This window comes from Heptranchias perlo, chromosome 4 (genome assembly GCF_035084215.1).
Source record: "Heptranchias perlo isolate sHepPer1 chromosome 4, sHepPer1.hap1, whole genome shotgun sequence".
Lineage (NCBI taxonomy): Eukaryota > Metazoa > Chordata > Chondrichthyes > Hexanchiformes > Hexanchidae > Heptranchias > Heptranchias perlo.
Window position 1 is genome coordinate 71,001,845 of NC_090328.1, and position 12,911 is coordinate 71,014,755.

General features: G+C 42.9%; 1 protein-coding gene across 5 annotated transcripts in view; it reads left to right on the forward strand.

Annotated features, from left to right (window-relative positions):
• The window catches only part of vps13a (vacuolar protein sorting 13 homolog A), a 366,579-nt gene that overhangs the window by 259,133 nt on the left and 94,535 nt on the right, over positions 1-12,911 (forward strand). For 4 of the 5 annotated variants that reach the window (XM_067983108.1, XM_067983112.1, XM_067983110.1 and 1 more), the window contains exons 52-53: positions 5,011-5,144; positions 8,979-9,114. In XM_067983108.1, coding sequence (XP_067839209.1) covers positions 5,011-5,144; positions 8,979-9,114 — 270 coding nt within the window. The remainder of the gene's footprint in view (positions 1-5,010; positions 5,145-8,978; positions 9,115-12,911) is intronic. The other variant, XM_067983109.1, reaches the window with a different exon arrangement.

The window sequence follows — 12,911 nt, forward strand, 5'->3', positions numbered from 1 at the left end:
TCTATATAAATAACATCCATAGACACTCACCTATCCACCATGTTAGTGACCTCCTCAAGAAATTCAACTAGATTAGTCTGACATGACCTACCCATCACAAATCCATGCTGACCCTCTTTGATCAGCTCATACTTGTCACTATTTTCTTCCCCTCTGCAGCCCTTCCCTGGTTGCCCTCCCCTCTCCCCTCTAGGCCTTACCATTTTCCTTGCCGTTTTCTTTGTGCCAGTACCCTTCCCATTCTATGTTTCTCCCTTACTACCTTCTGCTCTTCCACAATTCCACTTTTAATTGTTCCCCTTTTGCTCTTGTTATAAATTCCTTGTGACCTATACCATAACCTCCACCTCCATGTTCAGGGCAGCCCAATTTTGGCAAGGGGTCCTGAAACAGGCATTAGGCCCCTTGTTTGGATGTGCAAAGGGATTACTGCATGTTTCAGGCACAGGCCCTGAGTGCCTAAATTTCAGCCTTGTGCCTTCCTTGTTCCTTGATCAGCTCGTTCCTTGATCAGCGCATACTTAACAAGGGGATGAAAACACTGGTGGGAGTAGTTTATAGGCCACCTAACAGTAGTTATAATGTTGGACAGAGTATTAATCAAAAAATAAAAGGAGCTTGTAACAAAGGTAATGCAATAATCGTGGGGGACTTTAATCTTCGTATAGACTGAGCAAATCAAATTGGCAAAAGTAGTTTAGAGGATGAGTTCATGGAATGCATTCGAGACAATTTACTAGAACAATATGTCATGGAACCAACCAAAGAACGGGCTATTTTAGATCTTGTCATGTGTAGTGAGACGGGGTTAGTAATCTCATAGTAAGAGAACCTCCGGGGAAGAGTAATCATAATATGATAGCATTTCATATTGAGTTCGAGAGTGACGTACATAAGTCAAAAACTAGAGTCTTAAACTTAAACAAAGCCAATTATGTAGATATAAGGGGCAAGTTGGCTACGGTAGATTGGGAAATTAGATTAAAAGATATGATGGTAGATAAACAATGGCAAACATTTAAAGAAATATTTCATAATTCTCAATGACTATACATTCCATTGAGGAATAAAAACTCTGTGGGAAAAGTGATCCATCTGTGGCTAACTAAAGAAGTTAAGGATAGTATTAGGTTAAAAGAAGAGGCTTATAATGTTGCCAAGAGTAGTCGTAAGCCTGAGGATTGGGAGAGTTTTAGAAACTGGCAAAGGATGACCAAAAAATTGATGAAGTTGGAGAAAATATAATGTAAGAGTAAACCAGCAAGAAATATAAGAACAAATTGTAAAAACTTCTACAAGTATATGAAAAGGAAGACAGTAGCAAAAGTAAATGTGGGAGAAATTATAATGAGGAATAAGGAAATGGTAGAGACGTTAAACAAATATTTTGTATCTGCCATCACAGTAGAAGACACAAAAAACATACCAGAAATAGTGGGGAACCAAGGTTCTAATGAGAGTGAAGAACTTAAATTAATTGATGTTAGTAAAGAAAAAGTACTGGAGAAATTAATGGGACTAAAAGCCGACAAATCTCCTGGACCTGATGGCCTTCATCTGAAGGTTCTAAAAGCGGTGGCTGCAGAGATAGTGGATGGATTGGTTGTGATCTTCCAAAATTCCCTAGATTCTAGAATGGTCCCAGTGGATTGGAAGGTAGCAAATGTAACACCACTAATCAAAAAAGGAGGGAAGGGAGAAAACAGGGAACTACAGGCCAGTTAGTCTGACAACAGTCGTCGGGAAAATGCTGGAATCCATTATTAAGGAAGTGATAACAGGGCACTTGGAAAATCATAATATGATTAGGCAGAGTCAACATGGTTTTATGAAAGGGAAATAGTGTTTGACAAATCTATTAGTTTTTTGAGGATGTAACTAGCAGAGTAGATAGGGGGAACCAGTGGATATAGTACATTTGGATTTTCAAAAGGCATTTGATAAGGTGCCACACAAAAGGTTGTTACACAAGATAAGGGCTCATGGAGTTGGGGGTAATATATTAGCATGGATAGAGGATTGGTTAATGGTCAGAAAACCGAAAGTAGGAATTAATGGGTCACTTTCAGGTTGGCATGCTTTTACTAGTGGGGGGGTACAGGTATTTACAATCTATATTAATGACTCTGATGAATCATAGAAAATTACGACACAAAGGGAGGCCACTCGGTCCATCATGTCCGTGCTGACTGAAAAAGAGCTATCCAACTTAATCCCACTTTCCAGCACTTGGTCCGTAGCCCTGTAGGTCACGGCACTTCAAGTGCACATCCAAGTACTTTTTAAATGAGTTGAGGGTTTCTGCTTCTACCACCCTTTCAGGCAGTGAGTTCCAGACCCCCACCATCCTCTGGGTGAAAAGATTCCACCTCAGCTCCCCTCTAATCCTTTGACCAATTACTTTAAATCTATGCCCCCTGGTCACTGACCACTCTGATAAGGGAAATAGGTCCTCCCTATCCACTCTACCTAGTCCCGTCATAATTTTATATACCTCAATTGAATCTCCCCTCAGACTCCTTTGTTCCAAAGAAAACAACCCTAGCCTATCCAATCTTTTCTCATAGCTAAAATTCTCCAGCCCTGGCAACATCCTTGTAAACCTCCTCTGTACCCTAAGGGACTGAGTGTAATGTATCCAAGTTTGCTGACGATACAAAGCTAGGTGGGAAAGTAAGCTGTGAGGAGGACACAGTCTACAAAGGGATATAGACAGGTTAAGTGAGTGGGTAATAAGGTGGCAGATGGAGTATAATGTGGGGAAATGTGAGGTCATTCACTTTGGTAGGAAGAGTAGAAAAACGGAATATTTTTTAAAAGGTGAGAAACTGTTAAATGTTGGTGTTCAGAGGGATTTGGACGTCCTTGTACACGAAACACAAAGTTACCATGCAGGTACAGCAAGCAATAAGGAAGGCAAATGGCATGTTGGCCTTTATTACAAGGGGGTTGGAGTACAAGAGTAAGGAAGTCTTGCTGCAATTGTACAGGTCTTTGGTGAGACCACACCTGGAGTACTGTGTACAGTTTTAGTCTCTTTATCTAAGGAAGGGTATACTTGCCTCCGAGGCAGTGCAACGAAGGTTCACTAGATTGATTCCTGGGTTGAGAGGGTTATCCTATGAGGAGAGATTGAGTAGAATGGGCCTATACTCTCTGGAGTTTAAAAGAATGAGAGATGATCTCATTGAAACATATAAGATTCTGAGGGGGCTTGACAGGGTAGATGCTGAGAGGCTGTTTTCCCTGGCTGAAGAGTCTAGAACTAGGGGACATAGTCTCAGGATAAGGGGTCGGCCATTTAGGACTTAGATCAGGAGAAATTTCTTCACTCAGAGGGTTGTGAATCCTTGGAATTTTCTACCCCAGAGAGCTGTGGATGCTCAGTCGTTGAATATAGATTTTTGGATTCTAGGGGAATCATGGGATATGGGGATTGGGCGGAAAAGTGCAGTTGAGGTTGAAGAGCAGCCATGATCTTATTGAATGACAGAGCAGGCTCGAGTGGCCGTATGGCCTATTCCTGCTCCTATTTCTTATGTTTTTATACTTTCAATTCATGGCATCCTCTCAATTCTTTAATGCCATGTGCCACAATCTTGCAATAAATCTTATATATGGCAATTTATCAAACGCTTTTTTGAAAGACCATTGTAACATGCACTGCATTCCCTTTGTCTATCCATTCATTAATTTCCTCAAAGAATTTGATTAAATTACTCAAGCATACCTGCCGTATGGCCTATTCCTGCTCCTATTTCTTATGTTCCTTGGTATATGGATCTCAGTTTGAAGAACACTTGCTATAACCTAGCTTTCCTGGGTAAAAGACAATGGGCAGGTGATGGGAAGCAGCAGTACAGTGCCTGGGAGGGGTGGGGGGAGAGGGAGTGGAAAAATAGAAGTAAATAGTTAGTTGTTTTTAATGTGTGATGCTTGATTCAGAGTTGGCTTGGAACAACAACCAAGTTGAACCTTGAAAAGTTTATAAAGTTATTTAAGTACATATATGGACCCCAAACTTGAGACTTCTTCTTCCCTGCACCCCGGCCAAGTAAAAATATATTGGCCTAGAAATTGGGCCGTGATCATTTTTTTGCACGCAGAGGGCATAGTTCACATCCCCGCATGCCTGAATGGTGAGGCCCGATGCTCTCCAGTTACTGGGCCTTGGGCCTCCTTTCAGTGTTCCCAGCAAAGTCCAAAGAGCCTGCTGTTCAATAGGACTTCAAGCTTGGGCCGCAGCGGCCCTCTAAGTGTTATCCAGGTTGGGGATTGGGAGGGGAGCCTGGGTCACGGGCATTGTGGCCGCGGGTCAGGTCTGGGCGTTAGCAGAGGATATCAGGGGTATGGAAAGCAGGCCTGGATCCAATCAGGATTTGGGAGGGTGTTAAATGTGGGGTCAGGAAAAGCAGGAGTGCTTACATTCAGGTATGTCACTTGCTTTCTTCGTTGGCAGGTGATCCCTGGAACTGGTTTCTTCGAGTGCAGCCCAAGATGGTGCTAGCTGCCTCGGCAAACCAACCTTCGAGAGGGAACCTCAAACAGGTGTTATTTGCATGTGCAAAGGGCCTAACTCCTGCTTCAGGGGTGTGGGCAAAGGACGCCTCTTGTTTGTCCTTACTCAATATGGCGGGTGGTGCGCTTCTAGCTGGAAATGTATGTATGTTTCCTGCCCATCATTTTGGGGCCTTAGTAATCCGAGTAGCGCCCAAAAAACGGGCGCTGTATGGACCAATTTCTAGGTCATTAACTCCGTTTTAGGTTGCGCCCCCACCATAAACTGATATTTTTGCTGTGATTCAAGTGTTAAGCCATTGCAGATCATTCTAAATGCTTCATTAACTGTCATCATGTTGATCAAAAAGATTTAGAGCTCCACTTCAAAACTCAGTGTGTCCAGATGGCAGAAGCTTGGTTTTGAATTGCATATTATGCATTTAAATGAATTTAAAATGTACTGCAACATGATCATCATTCCTGATTGACTTTTTCTACTATATATTACAGTTTGGAGGTATCATAGTGGAAGTACACTTGGCAGAACATTCTACAGTGGTCACTTTTAAGGATTACCACGAAGGGGCTGCTCCATTCCTCATTATTAACCACACAAGCACAAGCACAATTGAATATCATCAGAGGTACATTACCATACTTTTACAACTATTGGCTGTGTACATCCATTCATCGGATTTGAATAAGAAAGAAGGCAGATAAGCGTGCACTCTATAGACTGTAGCTTATTCCTGGTAGTTATCTCTGCAGATATGTTTAGCTCTAGAGCTTTGCTAGAAATTGAGTGCTGCAATGTATTTCAAGCTATTTTAAGTATTATTTGCAGTTATGTTGGCAATTGTTTAAAAAATTGCATCCATAAAAAGATCATGTTGGTATACAAAAATTTATATAAGCTGCAGTCTATTGTTGGTACTTAAATCTAAGAAGTTTTTTTTAAATAACACTCACCTTGTGCTCTGGCAAGGTCTAAAGAACGAAATATTATCATTAGTTCTCAATGTTTGGCTATTCAACTGAACCTGACCTTCAATTTTAAAATGATGCTGAGTCTTGCACCATGTGCAATGGTGGAGGGTATTTCAACATCTGTGAAACTTGGAGTAGATTCAGTATAAAAATGAACATCTACGCTGGCAGGTAGTTTAAAATCATGGCTGGCAGGGATTTGCAGCGCATTCCTGCTCAATGCCATTTTAGCCAGGGACATTTCAGGCACGAAAGGCCTAATTAATATAATAAAGTCACAGCCCGATGATGTAATCAGCATCGGAATTTCATTTTAACTCTTGGAAACGGGAGGCCAAACCTGCCGGTGAAACCTGGCGGGAGGCAGCAGAGTAGCCTGAAGAGGCGAAGGTAAGTCATTTTTTAAATTTTTGGTATGGATCCTTATGGGTCAGGAGGAGTACAAGTACTCCCCTAGGTCCTGCAATGGGTCCTTGGGCCTCGTCAACCACCACCTTCCCACCACTGGCATCTCCTTTCAGACCCACCCCCCAAACCCAGGCAATAACCCTTATGCCCGAGATCATTCCCTTGAGTCCCTGGTAGCATCAGGCTTCAGGCCAAATTCCCACTCACGCCCACTGATTGTGACATCACTCTTGCCAATTTCGGGCAGGAGACAATTCTGGTGGATTCAAATGAGATTTGGGAGTTAAAATATCCCGGGCCTTAAGTTCAACTTGGCGTGAGGGTTTCCCTCCTTCCCCACCTGCCCCCAATGAATCCCGAGTTAAAATCGAAGCTCATGTGTTTTCAAGCCTTTTTTTGTTTGTATTAATGGCAACGACAATGGTCATTCCAGGACCACATGCTGCCCTTCCATTCCACTCACTGTTCTATTCACAGTGCTAAAAGGCCATCTAATATAGTTCTCTCCAGTGACAAATGATTAGCTGATATTTTCAAGCATAAGAGACCATATTACAGAGTTCTAATATTTCCTTCCCTTCCCCTCAGGTTCTCTGGCTCATCAAGGCACCAGTTGATGCCTCCTTACGAGCAGCAACCCCACATACCCTAACCTTTCACTGATCTTGTTGTCCAATGCATGTGCTAGTAGCTGATCTCGTAAAACTCCTTCAAATATCACTCAGCCCATCCACCATTATTCGCAACTTTGGCATCCTAATCGACTTTGAGGCGAGTTTTCAAAGCCATTTCTCCTCCATCACAAAGACAGCCTATTTCCACCTCTATAACATCACCCACCTCCGCACCCACCTCAGTCCATCTGCTGCTGAAACTCTCATCCATGCCTTTGTCACCTCCAGAATCGACTATTCCAAAGATCTTGTGCCATCCTCCACCCTCTATAAACTTCAGCTCATTAAAAACCCTGCTGCCCGTATCCTGTCCTGCAGCAAGTTCTGCCCACTCACCACCCCATCCTTGCTGACCTACATTGGCTCCCGATTCCCCATCATTCAGATTTAAAAATTCTCATTCTCCCGTTCAAATCCCTTCATGGCCTTGCTCAGACCTATCTCTGTCACCTCTTCTCGCCCTACAACCCTTCCCTAAACTCTCTGTTCCTCTGACTCTGGCCTCGTGCACCCTTTCTTCCTTCAACCCTCCATTGACAATGTGCCTTCATCCACCTAGGCCCTGCACTCTGAAAGTCCCTCCGGAAACTCTTTTGCATCCCCACCTCTTTCTCCTCCTTTTAAGGCCTGCCTTAAAATCCACCTTTTTGACCAAGCTTTCGGTCACCCCTCTTAACGTTGCTTTCTTTGGCTTCCTGTCAATTTTTTCTTTACACCTCTGTGACTCTTCTAAATGCAAATTGTTGTATGTAAATGATAATCAGTACATGAATGCAAATTGCCTACCCTCTATTTAATCTTCCTCATTCATTGGTAATCCTTACCTGCATTGGTCCACAATCAATGCATGGAATTCGCTATCGCTTCTGCTTTCCTTTCTTTCTGTCCCGTGGTACAATGCGTTTGATGATTAGTTTCTCTATTATTTCAATAAAAACAAAAAGGAGTATTTTTCTCTGTTTTGTGCTTTTGCAGTAAGTTCTGCTAATTTTTTTTAAATTAAATTTTGCAGATTACATTGTTATGCAACTTAAACACCTTACTGAAGTAAAAGCAACTGTGTAAACCAGACACCATGGGCTCGATTTTCCTGGGAAAATTTTGGGGCGGAGGGACTCCAAAAATCGCGGAAATCCCGTTTGGGGTTCGGAGCCCGGCTCCAACCCGCCGACTTCCGAGTTCTCCACCAACGCACCTGTGTGCGCATGGGCGTCCCGAATCCGTAAGTCCCGCCGGCAATTAAAGCTGGCGGGATGATAGTTAAAGAGCCAAATGTACCTCATTGAGGAACTTAAGGCACTTTACTTGTGACAGATTACATACTTACACAATTTTTAACTTACCTGGGCGGCTTTCCCATGGCTTCTGATTCACGGCTGGTTTCACCAGGCGTGAAGGGCCGGATCAGGCAAAGAGAAACAAAATAAACTACATTAAAAAATCATTGCATGAAGTTAAAACACAAAATCAACCTGCCTTTCCACCCTGCTCCAATGTCCGATGTCTCCTGCTCTTCACCCGCCACGATTTCAAAATTGAGCCCAATAGCTCTGATATTAATGGGAAGGTGGAGTGGGTGGGGGAGGCTGAAAATAGCCAAAGAACTGTGGCTCTGCCGATCTTAAAGGCAGGACCTCATTAACTTAATGTAGCTCTGCCTCCCACCCGGCAGCCGGCCAAAAGGACAGCCTGGCCGGCAGGTGGGAGGATACACCAGCGGCAGAAGGCCGCAATCGGGGACAATTGCAGATGGTCTCCGGAATCGGGGTTGGGGGGTGGGGGGGTCAGCAATCAGTGTAGGGGGAGGGAGCTCAGGTCGGCAATTGGGCTCTGTTCAGCTGCTGGGAATCCCACAGCTCGGGCCTCCCCCTTGCTTTCTGTTAAATTTAAGTTGTGGCGCTGATTATGTCACGAGGCTGTGACTTTGGTATGGTAATTAGGCTCCTGCCTGCCTTTTGCAAAAGCCTCAGCCGTGCCCTGAATTATGCATTTAAAATTTAAAGGGGTGGGGTTAGGATCGGGTTGCCCAATCCTGATATTTTAACACCACCCCCTGCCACCGACCCTTTCCCGCCCATTGAGGGTGGGGGGGGTTAAAATTAAGGCCCATAACTGCATGAGGGAACACAATTCCTGTAATTGCACCTATTGGATGTTAAATGAGGGGTCCCCTATGAGTGGTAGATAATTCATAGCAGAATTAGTCATTTGATTGTTCTTGCTTTACCAAATTTGAATATGAGTGCAGGATTCTTCTTAAGAATTTTGTTTGTTTGTGTGCTCTGTACCTGAAGTACAAAGTGTTCAAAAGTCAAAGTATATTTCCTGTCGGTGATAAGACCCCTCTTAGGGTAACTTAGATAGAATAGGACTTATTTTAGTTTTATTACAAATGTCATAATTTCTTAGCAGTTCAACTGGAAAGAAGAGTGCACTGGAACCAGGTAAAGCAACTTACTATACCTGGGAAGATCCAGCAGGATCAAGAATAATGAGCTGGAGTTGTAGCTGTGAAGAAGCAGCAGGAGAGCTGAGTACAGTTGAGGTAAGTATGTAGAATATTTTTACCTAGCGCTTTCACATCCTTTCTCTTTTCTGGTTTGGTTCTGCCTTCATACTGTTTAATTATCTTTTGGTATTTGTGTGCATGTTCTATTTCAAGTCTTTGATATAATAATCTGACGGAATGTTTCTGGGCAATGTTTCTAGTGTTATTTTAGGTTTATCTCAGTTTCATGTCATTCCTTTTTCAAGATTTTTACCATTATTTTCTAAGTTGTTAATTTGTGCATGTATATATTAAGCAAAGTGAAAAGTACTTTATCAGCCATTGTAAATGAAACAATAATATTTTATTAATTTAGAATCATAGAATGGTTCCAGCTGGAAGGAGGCCATTCGGCCCATCGAGTCCGTGCCGGCTCTCTGCAAGAGCAATCTAGCTAGTCCCCTAACCCCATAGTCCTGCAAATTTTTTCTCTTCAAGTACTTATCCAATTCTCTTTTGAAAGCCACGATTGAAACTGTCACCCCCTCAGGCAATGCATTCCAGATCACAACCAAATTTTTATATTTCTTTGGTTAAAATTTATTTTCAAATCTTCATGTACAGTAGAGGCTAGATTTTCTGATCGAACCTATGGTCTGGAGTGCTACTAGCATCACATGACCATTAGTGTGTTGACTAGATCTTATTTTGTGGGGTCATCTGCATTTACATAGTGGGATGAGCTCCTGGCCCATTATTGGGCATGGCGTTTTGATGCCCCCTCCCCTGGGGAGGGGGCATCAAAATCTAATGTAAACAGCCCTTTAAGAAGTTATGGCCAAATTTAAAGGGATGCAGCCACTTCATGGTACCAGATCTGCAGCAGAAAGCAAAAAACTGCAGATGCTGGAAATTTAGAAATGCTGGAAACACCGATCAGGTCAGCCAGCATCTGTGGAGAAAACAGATGAGTTAATATTTCCGGTCCGAACCATTCTATTGTTGTTTCAGATCTCCAGCTGATTTCATCTCTGATTTACCTTTGAATAGTTCCACCATTTCATATTTCTCCAGGATTGTGCACCTAAGCACATGTCCCCTTCTAGCATTGGTCCAGTTGGAGAGAGAAAGTACAACCAATGCTAGGTTTATATTGAGCTCAGTCAACATATTAGTCATCAACACTATTGCATAAAAGTACAAAGCCAGGTGCAAGTGAATATTAGCAGAAAAGTCTTCTAACTAGATGTCAGAAATCACAGCACAGGAGGCGGCTATTTTCCCACTGTATCGCTTCAGTTGGAGCTATCTACTATAATCCCATTTTCCTATCTTTCCTCATATCCTTTTATATTCATCCTTTTCACATACTTATCCTGTTCCCTTTTGAATTGCTATCGACCTGAAAGGTTAACTCTGGGCATAATTTTTACTCCGAGCTGGGTATCCCACACGTCCGCAGATATTCGCTTAAGGAACCTGGAAGCGAATTGAGTGTGCCGCAATCTGTTTCACTGGCCAGGCCTGCTTCGGTGTTCAAGTTTATTTCTATTTCTGCTCTGTATATTTTGCTAACATGTTTCCTATGTACTTATGCCTTTTTGCTAAAGCCTTCAGTTTGCGAAGCTACAGTTTCATAAAATATTAGCAGTTGCTGCTGTGGTGCAAGTTGCAGATAACAAAGTTGGGAGGATGAGAATCCCTTTGAGTATTCTCATAGAGTTGCATGAATTATATGGAGGACTAATAAGACAAAATTTTCCTCAGGTTCAATAATGCTTCAGGTGATATGTCTAAAGGACCTATCTTTACAGACCATGCCACTCCTACCTAGGTATGTCATAGAAAGGTTACAGCACAGAAGGAGGCCATTCGGCCCATCGAGTCCACATGGCTCAACGCAAGAGCAATCCAGCTAGTCCCACTCCCCCTATCCCCGTAGCCCTGCAAATTTTTTCCTTTCAAGTACTTATCCAGTTCCCTTTTGAAGGCCATGATTGAATCTGCCTCCACCAACCCCTTGGGCAGTGCATTCCAGATCCTAACCACTCGCTATGTAAAAAAGCTTTCCTCATGTCGCCTTTGGTTCTTTTGCCAATCACCTTAAATCTACGTCCTCTGATTCTTGACCTTTCCGCCAATGAGAACAGTTTCTCTCTATCTACTCTGTCTACACCCTTCATGATTTTGAATACCTCTATCAAATCTCCTCGCAACCGTCTCTGTTCCAAGGAGAACAACCCCAGTTTCTCCATTCTATCCACGTAACTAAAGTCCCTCATCCCTGGAATCATTCTAGTAAATCTCTCTTGCACCCTCTCTAAGGCCTTCACATTTTTCCTAAAGTGCGGTGCCCAGAACTGGACACAATATTCCAGTTGTGGCTGAACCAGTGTTTTATAAAGGTTCATTTTCACATCGTTCACCTGACGAAGGAGGAAGCCTCCGAAAGCTTGTGAATTTAAAATAAAATTGCTGGACTATAACTTGGTGTTGTAAAATTGTTTACAATTGTCAACCCCAGTCCATCACCGGCATCTCCACATTATAAAGGTTCAGCATGACTTCCATCCTTTTGGACTCTATGGCCCTATTTATAAAGCCCAGGATCCCGTATGCTTTTTTAACCGCTTTCTCAACCTGCCCTTCCACCTTCAACGATTTGTGCACATATACCCCCAGATCTCTCTGTTCCTTTACCCCTTTTAGAGTTGTGCCCTCTGGTTTATATTGCCTCTCCTCGTTCTTCCTACCGAAATGTATTACTTTGCATTTTTCTACATTAAATTTCATCTGCCACATGTCCGCCCATGCCCACCAGCCTGTCTATATTCTCCTGAAGTCTATCACTATCCTCCTCATTGTTCACTACCCTTTCAAGTTTTGTGTCATCTGCAAATGTGGAAATTTTGCCCTGTACACCCAAGTCCAAGTCATTAATATATATCAAGAAAACCTGTGGTCCCAGCATCAATCCCTGTGGAACACCACTGTATACGTCCCTCCAGTCAGAAAAACAACGGTTCACCACTACTCTCTGTTACTTGTCCCTTAGCCAATTCTATATCCATGTTGCTACTGCCCCCTTTATTCCATGGGCCGCAATTTTGATGATAAGCCTACCATGCGGCACTTTATCAAACGCCTTTTGAAAGTCCACATTCACCACATCAACTGCATTGCCCTCATCTATCTTCTCTGTTACTTCATCAAAAAAGTCTATCAAGTTAGTTAAATATGATTTGCCTTCAACAAATCCGTGCTGGCTTTCCCTAATCAATCCACACTCGTCCAAGTGACTGTTAATTCTGTCCCGGATTATCATTTCTAAAAGATTCCTCACCACTGAGGTTAAACTGACTGGCCGATAGTTGCTGGGTTTATCCTTACACCATTTTTTGAACAAGGGTGTAACATTTGCAATTCTCCAGTCCTCTGGCACCACCCCTTTATCTAAGGATGATTGGAAGATTATGGCCAGTACCGCCGCAATTTCCACCCTTACCTCCCTCAGCAACCTAGGATGCACCCCATCCGGACCGGGTGACTTATCTACTTTAAGTAAATCTGTTCTCATCCCATTGAAATTGACCACCCTCCAATTGAGTATTTTTACTTTAGAGTGGTCCATGTCCTTTTCCATAGCTATTCTAAACCTTATGATACTATGATCACTGCTCCCTAAATGCTCCCCCACTGACACTTTCTCCACTTGGCCCACCTCATTCTCTAGAACCTATTACTCAATGCAATGTCTGAAGCTAGTGTTTCTTCAGAGGACTGGGCCCACGATTTTAAAAACTCTTCAGCTGATCCATTCCTGTCTGTACTCTAGCAAAAGAGGAGCAGCTTTA